At 40.0% G+C, this 13824-nt stretch overlaps 1 protein-coding gene across 3 annotated transcripts in view; it reads left to right on the top strand.

Annotated features, from left to right (window-relative positions):
• The first annotated feature begins 745 nt into the window (after nucleotides 1–745).
• acsf3 (acyl-CoA synthetase family member 3) overlaps nucleotides 746–13824 on the top strand; it is a 36349-nt gene continuing 23270 nt past the window's right edge. Inside the window, exons 1-5 of one of the 3 annotated variants that reach the window (XM_085455654.1) lie at nucleotides 746–800; nucleotides 3271–4078; nucleotides 6667–6822; nucleotides 10586–10740; nucleotides 12236–12381. In XM_085455654.1, coding sequence (XP_085311780.1) covers nucleotides 3359–4078; nucleotides 6667–6822; nucleotides 10586–10740; nucleotides 12236–12381 — 1177 coding nt within the window. In that variant the 5' untranslated portion in view covers nucleotides 746–800; nucleotides 3271–3358. The other 2 variants (XM_085455645.1, XM_085455660.1) reach the window with 2 other exon arrangements.

Genomic DNA, 13824 nt, shown 5'->3' with positions numbered 1-13824 from the left:
TGTAGGGGGTTTGGGGAGGGAAGTGAAAACTTTTTGAACGTGTGCCATGTCTGTACCATTCTCTTATCTGAGGCCCGCGACTGCCAGCTGGCGGCTGAATGTGCCCACTTGCACTGTGATGATGAAGCCAGCCAAGCTAGTTGGCACACTGCGTGGTGGGACTGGCACGTGATCTAAAACACAGCACTGTGTGGAGCGGCTGCGTATACGTCCCGCTCTCCCCTCCCGTGTCCTCCTCTCTGGCGAGCAGCTTCTCCACTGGATCTGCAGGTCCTCAGTAAAGTGGGTGGAGGTTATGCCAACAACTGCCAAGCTGAGTTAATAACCACGGGATGACAGAAAAACACAGCTCATGCTAGTTTGTTTATAATTAAGGATTTAGTTATCTGAAACTATATTTTTGTTGGCCTGATATTTAACTCATTTCTTATTATTGTTTTGCCCCTTTAATCATCAAAATAGGAAAATTAATTGAGTTTTAAAGCAGCAGTACAGTGATAGGCAGAGACAAGATCATAGGTTTTGCGTTGCTATATCCAGACATGCTTTGAATGTGTGATTGTCATTTTATTTTATGTAAGTTTTTATTTTGTAGACTAATAAAGTAAGATCATTAAAAATCATTTAAAACATTGTTCAAGGGTTATTAAAGCTGCGTATTTAAAGTGTCAACCACCCTGCAGAAACTGGCTTTGTGCTGTGTACTTACGAGACGGGAACTGTTTAAACCACTATTGTTTCAAACCGGACGCTTAATGTTGTGGCACTGTCCTTCACTCCAAGAAATGCCGACTATTATTGTAGGTAAGGTGAAAGTGAAATAGTTAACAGAGAAAGGTGTAGACAGTGAAACTGGGTGTTATTTTACGAGATATCGCTGTGTTTGTAGCCGTCAAACGCGGAGGTGTACCGTTCATGTCATGGCTGATGTCCGGTCACCTGTCCTCGCTGAATAAAGTGAAAGTCAGAGACGGTCGGAGTCACCTGGACTGAGCACAGTGGCGTTAAGATGAAGAGGTTATTTCGGTCGGTGGTCATCCTCGTCATCGTCCGTCCTCCTGTAACTTCACGGTGTTGCTGTTTAAAGCTGTTTAAGTCGACAAGTGACTGAATGATGTTAATGCTATTAAAGAGTCACGATGTTGTTAATCATTGATTAAAATAATAATTTAAATAATAATTTACAATAATAGCGCAATATATGTTAAGTAACTACTATAACAGTGAAAGCTTAACTGACCGATTTTTAGAATTTTAGAAAAATCCCCAGCCTGGAGAAGTCATTTCTGTTGAAGTCAGGGGCATTTTCAAGCTTTTTCTTTCTATCAGTTGGAGCCATTTCAAATAGATGCATCTAGAGAATTCCTTGAGTAATTTTAAGTATTCGGGTAAATATCCGCTACTGTGACGGGAAATCTGTAGCAAAGGTCAATATAAAACACCCAGGCCTTGAAATTGGGAACACTGATTTCCACATATGAGGTGTACTCTGTACCATGAAACTATTCAAATCATAATTTCTTAAAGATCAAATCAAAATCAGTTCTTTATGCTAATATGTCATTATTGTTGATGAATTCTCAACCATAGTTTTATAGAAAAAAATATTTTTATTTTTAATTCCAGTTGTAGTTGTTATTTATTTGCATTCCTTAAAAGAAAAAAGTCGTTTTAGTGTGTGAATGTTCCATAATTTCTCTGACTTGGCTCATAGGAAAACATGAATTGGTTTTGTATTGCCTGTTTAATAATAATATATTTTTCGTCATGTTTTCTTGTTTTTATGACAAAAAAACAAGTTATTGTGATATTCCAAAAATATAAAACCACCTAAAAAAATCTAGAAAGGCTTTTGTCTTGTAGTCTAAAACTTGTGGTGGTGTTCAGCCCCCCTTCCCATAAATAATTTTTAGAAAGAGTCATATGTTTAGTTTAACATTAGTTTAATTCATATGTTCAGGCAGCATTCATGATCCCAGAGTGTATATTCTTGTAGTTTAAAGTATTTGGTCAGCTGACATGGATTGACCCATAAACCATTAACTATATAGAGTACAAAGGTTAATGTTCATTGTGTGTTTGTCTCAGACTGCTGTGTGAATGAGATTGATCCTTTATGAGTTATATTTTTTGCATTGCCACCACCCTTTCTTGGATGTTATAGTCCCTGCTGTTACTGCTCTACCATGTGGTGAAGCAACCTGTCAGAAAGCTCTGAGTGGTGTCCCAGTACAAGTCCCTGAGGATTAAAGGCCTCAGGTCAAAAGTCATTCAGAGCTTTTTTAAAAGAGTGGTTGTGTTACTAGCCTCAGGTATTTGAAATTGCCCAGCGTCTGCGGTTTCACAGCGTGTTTTTCAGGACTCTACTTATTTTGAAATAATACATTCAAAAATGTATCTCACAAAATGGGTCAAAACTTCTCAGTTAAAGCATTTTTTTATTTATTCACAACATTTTACACGTCAAACCAACACCATTTGAAACTGTCTGATAGTGTCTGAGGCTGTCACTGTCACAGTTCTTGCACGCTGCAATATTAAATAGCATTGTCTATGCTTAGATACTAAGGTTGCAGACACACTATCCAATACAGCGTGCTTGTTTACTGTAAATACCAGGCTGATAAGAAATCTCAGTGCAGCCAGTGTAAAAATGCCACGTTAAAATGTCAGCCAACACAGTGAAAGAAGGCCCGTTTCTCTGACAACAACCGATCCAACTGCCTAATTAATGATCTGAAGAAAATGTCGATGTCTCACTAAAAATTTCATTATCATCATTCACGGGTTCAATTTCTTATACGCTGGTGACAGATGTGCTAAAGTCCTGTGTGTTTTTTGAGTGATGCCACGTGGTCTCACTCCCTTTCTTCCTCTATCCCAGATGTGTTCTGCTACCAAACTTTGGCACTGAGTGAAACGGTGCTCAGTAGTACTGATGTAATTCAGCCAGTGACTGTCTGTATCTCTGAGTGATTCCTGTAATTATTTTGGAAATAATATATGAAAAATTCAAACACTGGTGGAACCAGATCATCTTCTTTGTTCCTTAATTAAACAGTTATTTATTTTATCAAGCTGACCACATCAGTGCGCTTGTTTTGTATTCGTAACCATCAACCAGCAGATCTACAAAAACCCAAAACTAGTGGTTAATCAGATGGTTAATTGTCACAGAAAGAATCCCTGGTGATCAAAGTTAATTGGCTTTATGACTTTGTGTGTTGCTTCATCAAACTAAGCGCAAATGTTTTTCACTTCAACCCACAGATATTCACTATGAGCAGATGTAAGATACTGATGATGGAGCCGTAATGAGCTTCTAACTGTGGAGCGTATAAACAACTAAAAGTCAAACATGCTGCCAGGATGTATAACCGCTACTTGCCACTATTTGAAGTGGACTTTGCCTCACTGGAAACCTGCCTTTTCCTTAACTTATTGTCCATTGGAGCCAGGGCAATGGATTTTAAGACAGGCAGGTCTGAGAAAGGCTCATAGCTGGACTACAGCACCTTCATCAAGGCTAAACCAGAAGCCGGTGTTTTCCAGAGCTCCAGTGTATGGAGAAAAGCTTGCAGTCATAGACAGCAGTGGTAGCCACAGCTACAAGCAGCTGTACTGCCGCAGTTTAGGTCTTGCAAATAGAATCGGTACAGCTCTGAACTCAGACTTTGGAGGTCTGGAAGGAAAACGCGTCTCCTTCCTGTGTGCTAATGATGCCTCCTATACAGTAGCACAGTGGGCCACTTGGATGAGTGGTGGGACGGCGGTGCCACTCTACCGAAAACACCCACCGGCAGAACTGGAGTACATCATTTCTGATTCCCAGACTTCGCTGCTGCTGGCAGCGGACCCCTACACTGAAACCCTCGAACCTCTGGCACAGAAGCTCGGGCTGCCGTGTCTGAAGCTGCCCCCTACTTCTGACCTGGATGCTTTAAGTGAGGAAGACGCACAGGAGAAGGAGACAGCCATCACAGACTGGGCTGATCTACCAGCTATGATCATCTACACCAGTGGAACAACAGGGCGACCCAAAGGGGTTCTGCATACACACGGCAGCGTCCAAGCAATGGTAAATTATGTCTATTAATTACACTGGAGCCAAAGTAAATTAAGCTATTAGCTTTTCTCTTTTTTTTATCATAGGGTTATGGGTCTCTTAAATTAGACCTTTTAACAGTGCATTCATGGTTTGCTGTAAGCTATGTGAATGTACAACTAAAATCAGTTTATGTCAGTTATTTATTAAATGTTTAGGTTTTATTTGTGTTCTTCTAATGTATAAGTCCTTAATAACAGTATTCAATAAAAAATAAGTCCTATCTTATTGTAAGATTTCATAATTGTTGCTTGGAAAGATTATTTTTATAAGGAATGAAGGTTTTTGCTGGATTTCTGTTTACATTTTTTCTTTTGTAAAGTCAGTTTTATTTATAGAACTGAAAATTTTAAACAAAGAAAAGGTTAATTAAGCTTCATTTATTGGGAAAAAAATAAATTTGACGGAAGGCCTGACGAATAATTTTGTTTGGCATTAAACTACAGAAGTGCATCTGTTTAAATCATTTGATGTTTTTGGCCATCAATGTGACTTCATAGAAAATTAAAGTTCCTGTGAGGGGGGGAGACGTGAAGGTAAATTTCTGTTTACGTTATTTTGTACAGGCAACCAGATTCAGTGTTCTACATGCATGTTGGTGATGCTCATGTACACAAATGTCAGAATTAATTTAATGATTCAAAGAGTCATAACACAAGCCAGCAGCCATGTACGACCAGGAGACGTCTTTTGTTTTTTGCCCTGATGACATTTAGTACTCTGACACTGTTCATGATGCTCATCTCTTTAAATACCATTATGCACAATATGTTGGACACAGCGCACCGTAGTGATCACATTCACTGCAGGCATTTTTTTTTTTCAAAAAAACCTGACGTTACCTCTCAAAAAATAAAAAAACAAAAAACCAGACAGACTCACTTAATTATTCACTCACTCAGTTTTCCAGACCGACCAGATTCAAGTGAAGTTCTGCCTCCTTTTAGAGTGATTTAATTTTCCACACTGCCAGGCATGTAGGTCAGTTTCACTTAAAATTGCACAGAAAAACTTCAGGAGATCTTTAATGGCATAAATTAGTGATTATTCAGGAAGCACAGTGGGGAAAAAACGAGGGTGATGCTAATCAGGGAATATGTCTCCTGGGGGTGTCTAAACAGTTCTTTAATTTAAGAAGAAAATCATAGATACAGTTTATAGATCTGCATGTGTTAGTTTTGTGATGTTCTCACTGAGATTTGTGTCAATATAACCAATAATAGATAAGCTGAATATGAAGTTAGATGGGTTTTTTTTTACCTATATTTAAGTCCTGGTTTCACAAAGTTTAGACCTTGAAACATTTTAACAAAATTAATAAATAATAATACTTTTATTGGTGGCATAGTTTAAAAATTATGTGTGTGTATTGTTTACATGACCGTGGCCATTTCTATGTAATGCTAAGCAGGTCCTTAGTCTGATGGTTTCATTACTAGAGTGATTGTAGGAAATGTTTTTGCCTTTCAGCGTTGAAGCATCATATAAGAAAAAGATTTGTTCAAATGAAATTTTTTGAGCAAATCAAACTAAAAAGAGAATTATGGAAAGTGTAAAGTACTAATCATTTTTATAGTAAAGTTAATAGACTAAAAAACTAGATGCTTTTCCTTTTTTCAGAATTTAATATTAATAAAGCTCAACAGCGGTGTTATGTCTGTTTGTCCACTTATATTTGAGTCACTGAAAATGGGGGATTGCATTACATTTAAAGATGAAAATCTGCACTTCAGTCTCATTTGTGGTCATCTGTGGCGATGTGAATAGACAAAAATTATAAAATTGTGTCAGTGTCAAAGAACTTATGGACCTAACTGTATATGTTGGACTTGCACTGATGTTTAAGCTACCCTTAATTAAGAGCAGCAGAGCATCGATGATAAACTTTAGAATATGTTTTTCTTTTTTGTGTTTTGTTTGCCCAGCACAGAGGGAGAAATTACTGTTGATGAGGTGTTTACAGATTTCTACACCAGCAGCCACCTCAGTGGAGTGGAGTGGGGTTAGGTTATAATGATTTTTAGTATTATTGTGCTTTTTGGCTGTAACCAGTTTCACAGGGATCTCTTGACTTTGTCGGACCTCATACGTGCACAGGTGGAAATTAGCTGGGTGCCAAAAGTTCAGCAAGTAAACAACATCACAAAAAATACAGTAAATCAGACACGTAATTATATGTTATTTTTAATAAAATGCCTTTTTAAAAGTTATTTTTCCCAATTTTAATGCAGTAAACAAAACAAATACAATAAAAGGGATCAAGATCAAGGTTGTTAAAACAGGGATCCTGATACTCCTGTTACTAACAGCAACATGTATGCTGAGGATAAAACCTTTCATTTGAACCTCGCTGTTGTTGGTCTCCTCTCATATAGCGCACTGTGACAATGGGGAAGAATTCAAATAAGTTACAAAAATCAATTTTGCCATCTGGAAGTGCACCAAACGACAGCTTAGGGGAGATCATTGTAACAAATGTCTGTAGCAGTGAAAGCTGACTGAGGTAATTTATTGTAAAGGCAATATGACATCTTAACAACCCACTCCGGCCCACCCCTCAGGTCCAGTGTCTGGTTTCAGAATGGGCGTGGTCCAGAGATGATGTCATCCTGCACACCTTGCCTCTCCACCACGTTCATGGCGTCGTTAACAAGCTGCTGTGCCCACTCTGGGTGGGCGCCACCTGTGTCATGCTTCCCGAATTCCATCCTCAGAAGGTCAGAGATGCACTCTTCTTCTTCTTCTGTCTCTCGGCACAGTACACAGTGTCTTTTATTATCCCCCGTGAACAAAAGTGGCTTTTTTAGGGTTCCATCTAACTTAATCATAAGGCAAAGACAGTTTTCAGATTGAGAGGTCTTCTGCAGACAACCCTGATGGATTAAAAAAGACCATTACCTCTTTCCACATGAATCCCTCTTTCTCAGTTGGTGCTTCCCTTTCCCTTTGCTCTTTTGTTCTTGCTCCTCTCTTCTCGCTTCATCTCCTCTCCGTCTGCATCTCCCTCTCTTTCCCCCTCTCACACTGTCAAAACTAAGTGTTTGGGGCTCAGTGATGAATTGCCCTGTGTGGCTTTGTATCTGACCAATGCCGACACACGGCAGGGACTTAAGCAGCAGATCAATCGATGAGCTGACATTGAAGGATGATAGTGCTTGTTTGGCCCTGAGAAGGGAGGGGAAGATGGGGTGCTAAGTGTGTGTATATAAGTGTAGCTGTATTGAAGTGTAAATGCACAATTTTTAATGTATGTGTGTGTGTGCCTTTCTGTTTTTTGCTCTCTTTGTTTGTACGTCAGGAAGTCTACCACTTCATGACACTTAAGGTGAATGAAAAAGAAACGACCTTAAAGAAAATGTGTATCTGTCAACATGGGTATTGCTAGACGAATATAGCTATCAGTATTCAACTGTTATCCCTGACCTTGTGTGCCAAACCACAAAACCCCTTCTCTCATCTTCAGAGAAAAAAAAGAGCCTTTATACTCCTCCTCCTGAAGTTACAGTACATTGATGAAGTGATCGATCGTCTTCTATCCCCTAAGATCTCTGAAGGGTACCCTAGGCAGCAGAGGCCAGCATTGATTTCTTTTTCTTCTGATTTTGCCTGGAGATAGTGTCGGGAATTTTCAGTGCAGGAATTGTGATCAAGTAAATCACAGATAAGTCTTTTTCAAGTGTACTGTATTAGACTGACGGGAGCAGATAGCGTTCCTGGGTTTCAAACAGCGTTGCTCGGATTTTTTTTCTTTTTTTAATTTATTTGATTTCTTATTGACTGCTTCATCACAGCAACTACTCAAATGTAATATTACTGTCATTGTTTTTCCTCAAGAGGGATGGCTAAGGCATCAATTTTTAAATTCTAACAGGCAAGGGCATTTTTTTAAGTAGCCTGATTGATGGGAATGCTGCTTGGAAATACTCACAACTGCCTGTTCTGTAATTCAAAGTGAAATTGACATTTTAAAAATAATGTTTCATACACCAGTTGTCTAGTTCAGACAGATAAAGCATTTTGAAAGTGTTTGGCTGTAAGAATCCATATGCCACTCTGTATAGCTGGTTGCTCTCTGTTACAGTCAGCCTTCTCTAGGAAGAGTCAACTATTAGGATAAGTCTTATATAAGAACTGATACTACTTATCAACGTCAATAGCAGGAACTTTTATTATCTGCTAATTCAGACACACTGGCAACCTGAACACTGATGTTTTTCACCTCTGCTTCACATGAAGCATTTACGACACCGATAATGTGACACTGCTGTCAAGGACTGTGGTAATCTGCCTACAGCTGAAGCTATTATCCACGAGGAATATAAAAAAGCTGTCTGTTTGTAGGAACCTGCAAACACTAATTAAAACCTTAGCTAACTACATAGCTGATACTACTATGTTAATGACTTGACTATTAAAACAAGGTCTATTCCACTGTAAGGTCAGTGAAATGCTCGAACATTAAAACACGATGCAGTTGCTTCTCTAAGATCACTGCTGATGTCTTCCCACCTTGGCATTGTGTTAACACACACCTGAATGCTCCAGACCAGCAAGCTACCAAAATTTCTGCTTAATCAAGTGCATTTGATTAGCAGCATCTGGCTGCTACTTACGCTCTTAATTCCTGTGGTTTTGTAAGGCTGTGCTTAGTTTTTCACACACTGATTCTGCTGTTTGGTTTCGTTTTTTTTTTTTTATTATTAAATGAAACAGTGGAAGATCACATATTGTTGCTCATCTGAGGTTTTATTTACCCAATTTTTAGATCCACTAAGGACCAGATTATTTTAAATGTTTTCCCAGTACGTAAAACTTTAAAACTGAAAGACATGTTCTTTACTGAGACAGACGAGCTGAGTGAACTTACCTGACAGTTTTTAGGAATCAGCACTGCTGGCACATTGACATTCAACAATCGGGCCTTCTCGGGAAGAACTGTTTTCGGGTCTTACGTTGAGTGCAGGGCACATGAAGTTGTTTAGGATGCAGGCCATAGCTCTCGGTTCTCACCGCATCCTGTCCCCTAGGTGGAGGCCAGCTCTTTGACGGACATAAATTGCCTTCCTCTCCCGCCTAGAGTGGGCTTGGTGGGAGCGCTTCACTGCACTTGATAGACACCACCCAGTATGGTCAGGGCACGCTCAGCTAATCATCCTTTTCTCTCTTCAAACTTTTATTCTGTATCTCTTCGCGTGAACCGCAGGTTACTTGCAATTTTTAGATCGGCCTGTAACACTACTCTGGGAGACTGGATTGGGATTTGATTAAATTGTACTGTTGGCATATCTTAATCATCTTAGCTGTATTTGTCTGTGTGTTTGACTTGTGTTTTTATTAGAGCCAGAGGAAGTGATTGGAAGATAGTTTAGTAGATAATAGATTGGGTGAGTCTGTGATGTGAGGGTCACACAAAAGAGAAGTGGAAGGAAGAGTTTAGAAATTGCTGGCACATTAAGAAGGATGTGGTGTTACTTCAGGTGAGCGCAATGATGGGACAGAGTGCATTTTTCTGTGTGTGAGTATGTGTCTAGGTGTGTATGTGTCTGAGAGAGAGAGAGACTGCAGAGGCAGTGAAGCAGGAAATTACGAAATGGAGAGAGAAGGTAAGTGAATGTGAGATAGGGGGGTGAGAGACGAGGGGGGGGGGGGGGGGATGAAGGGAGGATGTGGGGTCAGAGATGAAAGTAGAGTGAAAGCGGAGCACTTGGAAAATAGAGGCAGAATGAATGAAGAAGAAGTGAGATCGAGTAGCCTGAGAGGAGACAGCTTGGAGGGGGGCACTGGTGGTGGGCTGTGGTGCGGGGGGAGTGACTTAGAGAAGCCGTCGTTCACCTTCATTTAATTCATGCTGTCGTCCTATCCTTCTGCCGTCTACTGCAATGTGTGAGCGTGTGTGAGGAATGAGGTTGAGTGTGGGCGGGGCCGGGTGTGTAAAATGACTTTGTCCTTGAACAGGTGAGTTTATGTGATTTTCATACAGTATGTTTAGATGTGCATGTAGTTGGCGACGCATGTTTGCGTCCATTAGTGCCCGCCGCTGTTGAAGGCGGCACGTCTGACGCAGCTGAGGATGGGAGTGGCTCCTTTTGTGGCAGTCGAAAAGCACATTTGTCAAAAGTAGCTGCACACGAGGTCTTTTAATTGACCGGCAATACCGCTCCAGTCCGGGGCAGCCGGCTATTTTCTTCCTCCTGACCTTTTAGAAATCTGGGCATTTTTTGCTTGTCTTTTTCCTGCATTATGTTGACAGGTTTAATATGAGGCTGCTGTCTGGACTTTATTCTGCCATTTACATCAAATAAATGAAAAAATGTCACTTTTTTTCCCCTCTAAAACTAATGGAATGAATCTGGATTTAATAATTTAGTCTGCAATGCCCCACTGTTAGATATACTGCTTTTATTTTCCTTATCTCTCCTCCTCCTCCTTCCTTCTTCAGTTATGTGTTGTGCTTATCTCTCTCCCTCTCTCCCCCCACAGGTGTGGGAGATGCTGTTGAGCTCCAAGGCTCCCATGGTTAATGTGTTCATGGCCGTGCCAACTATTTACTCTAAGCTGATCCAGTACTATGATCAGCACTTCACACAGCCTCATGTGAAGGACTTTGTCAAAGCAGTCTGCAAAGAGAGAATAAGGTACTGGTTGTGGAATCTGTGCCACAAGATTTTACTCACAAGTAGCTGTATTTGTGAATACTTCCATGTATGTATGAGTACATATTGATTGGTGGCAAAATGGTTAAGAACAGAGCAACTATAATGTAGCACTGAATGGTTTAATGCAGGGTTTTTATGCAGTGTTTCCTAAATGTCCTTTTCACAGGGATGTATAGAGCTTAATTAAAGTTAATATTAATGCATTTTGTCATCAGTTGGGAGATTATCATCTTTTTTAATCACCCAATAGTTGGATGCTTTAGGCAATTTAAAGAGGAAATTTAATGTTGCTATGGAGTTCATTCATTTTGGGCTCTTCATCATTCCTGTTAGTATTTATTTATGTCCAGATGACTTCGATGGAGAGTATTTTTGGTGAAACTCCTTCAACTTGAAGCCTTGACTTTACCTGACAGAGCAGGATATGACAGCACAAACGTTTGAGTTTGGCTGTAAGCCAGTCTCTGGGCTCCAAACATCTGTATGTTAGTAGCTCAGCTAACTGACAGATGCGTTAGTGATTAGCAATTGGGCCCATTAACCATCACCCTATCCTAGCAGTGTTTTCGGTTCACATTCAAAGAAGACAAAAAAGCAAAATTGGAAAATAAAGTTCATTTGTGAGACAAATTGAAGTTTTTCAGTGCTTCAACTACCTCAGCAAGTTCTGTGTAACAATGACTGATGCAGCTGCAGCTGTTGACCGCGGAGGTGTCTAAACATGATCTATGCATCAAACCACAGTTAACAATTTCAGCTGCTTTTGGAGCAACAACATGTACCTGTCCAACTCACCTCTCTTGCCATCTTTGCTCCTTTTACCGAGCTGAAAACCACATGAAGGTGTGGTTGACGTGCGTGTCAGACTGCGCTCCTCCCCAGAAGTGTTGAAGTGTTCAAACCTGAAGCAAAGTCAGTCCCAAGAAGCATTAAGCCTGTTTTTAAAAGTTTATTTTGGCCCTGAGACACTTGTAGTTCTTTTCATTTGTAATTTGTTTGTCACCTTTCTGTGTGTATGCACTCGTGGCATGCATTATTATTACATTATTATGTTTTCTTGCTACTTGATAATCTTTTGACCTTTGTGGATGGTGTATTAATGTCACACCACATTTCCAGTACATGTTTTGCTTCTTAATAATTTTCACTGCCACAGTTTCTTTTACAAGTGTGTGTGGCATCTGTGTTTTTATTTTGCTTCCTTTGTGCTGCCAATCATCTCTCTCATGCTGCATTCTGTATATTTTTCATAAACAGTCTGCAGTTTCTAGAATACTGTAAGGCACAACCCTATGCTTACTGACTCTCACAAATCAGGTCCTTGGAGACGTGTAAGAAGATGCACAAAAATTGATGTTTCTATTTAGCAAACAATTAGATAATTTACATGTTTCACACAGGTTTTTCAGGCAAAATATAAACTGCAGATGTGTTTTTTGGCGTGTGTCCCTCATGCCTGTCCCTTTCTCTCCAGGCTGATGGTTTCAGGCTCGGCTGCTCTCCCGCTTCCCACTCTGCAGCGCTGGGAGGAGATTACCGGGCACACACTCCTCGAACGCTACGGCATGACTGAGATCGGCATGGCGCTGTCCAACCCTCTCAAGGGCCCACGCGTCCCAGGTTGAACTAAGTGGATGCACTTGTACTCTCACACCTTACACACATATGAGTAAAGAAAGAAATTTTTTTTTTACATGTGTATGTGCGTGACTTATCTTAAAAAGGGAAGTCATGGGATCATTAGTTAACTTTCCGGCAAAGTATTTCACAAACAAGTCAGCAACTCGTTGCACGTTGCTTAACTTTGCACCACTATCTTCTTATCTGCCACGTGTCACTGTTGCAGAGTCCTGTAAACAATGGTTGGAGCCACTCAGCTAGATAAACTTGCATTACACAATTTTAGCTTCATCCAAAAATCTGTATTCTCAATTATCTTCTAAAAACCTGTCTAGAATGTCAAAGTCAGTACCGGATACATGTATAGTTTGGGCGCCAGCTGCGTATGTTTTTTTTTTTTAAACTCCTTTATCCCTTTGCATAACGATAAAGTTGTGAAACCTCAGGTGTCAAAATACTAACTTGATAATAAAATGCATGTCTTGGTGCTCTTCCAAGCAGAATATGGTCAGGTTACAAACCAGCTGCTGAAGCAATGGCAGGAAATGAGGCCATACAGATAACCTCTTAAAGATCGGTTTGGCATCTGATTATCAGCATCTTTCTTGAAAACCCTTAATGACAAACCAATGGCAGCGTTTTCTGCTCTCTTTTTAAATCAGGCCAACCCTCGATCAGTTTGTCATTTGGTGCATTTATCTTTTGGTACCAAATACTGAGATACTGCACAGCACAACTAGCCAAGCATACTGCCATCAGTGTGTCTGTCAGTCACAGTTTCATTGATGATGAATATTTGATTGGTTGGCAGTCAACCAAGGTTGCCTTTGTGACTGTGGATGTTGTTCTCTTCTAAAACGAATGTCTCAGATTTGTAGGAAAGAGGGTAATTATCTTTTTTTCCCTGTGTGTAGTAATTAAGCTCTACATTGAGTTGACATTGCTGTTTACAATTTGGTAACGTATGATTATCAATCAACAAACTTGCAATCACTGATTTCTGCCACTCTATGTTAAAAGTATACACATATATATTAGAAATCTTTATCCTGGAAACATAGAAAGGCAGTGTGGTTTAACAGAACGACATAAAATAATAATAATTTAAAAAGCAAACCTTGCTTAATTGAGCCAGTGTTCCCGGTTTATACTACACTTTGAAAATGCTCTCAAAAATTTTGTTCTACTTCACATATAATCCAAAAACCTCTGATGTTGCTCGACCCTCCCTCATCAGTTTGAGTGAGTACTTCAACTTCACGCGTTGTGCTTTAATCAAAGGTAGTTGTCTCTGGCGTGATGTCAGGTAAAACCCCATGATCCCAACTACACCTCCCTCACACACGCAAAAACAAAAGCAAGGTCTGGAAATGAGGTCAGAGTAGTGGCGGTTGCCATCTTCTCCTGTCATCCCCTCTTCCTCTGTCTCTCTCTCTCTCTCTT

The sequence above is a fragment of the Copadichromis virginalis genome, linkage group LG1 (assembly GCF_057382275.1).
Source record: "Copadichromis virginalis isolate Kocher_CV1m ecotype Utaka linkage group LG1, C_Virginalis_male_GT1.1, whole genome shotgun sequence".
In the NCBI taxonomy this organism is placed as follows: domain Eukaryota; kingdom Metazoa; phylum Chordata; class Actinopteri; order Cichliformes; family Cichlidae; genus Copadichromis; species Copadichromis virginalis.
This window is presented reverse-complemented; position numbering and strand designations above follow the sequence as displayed.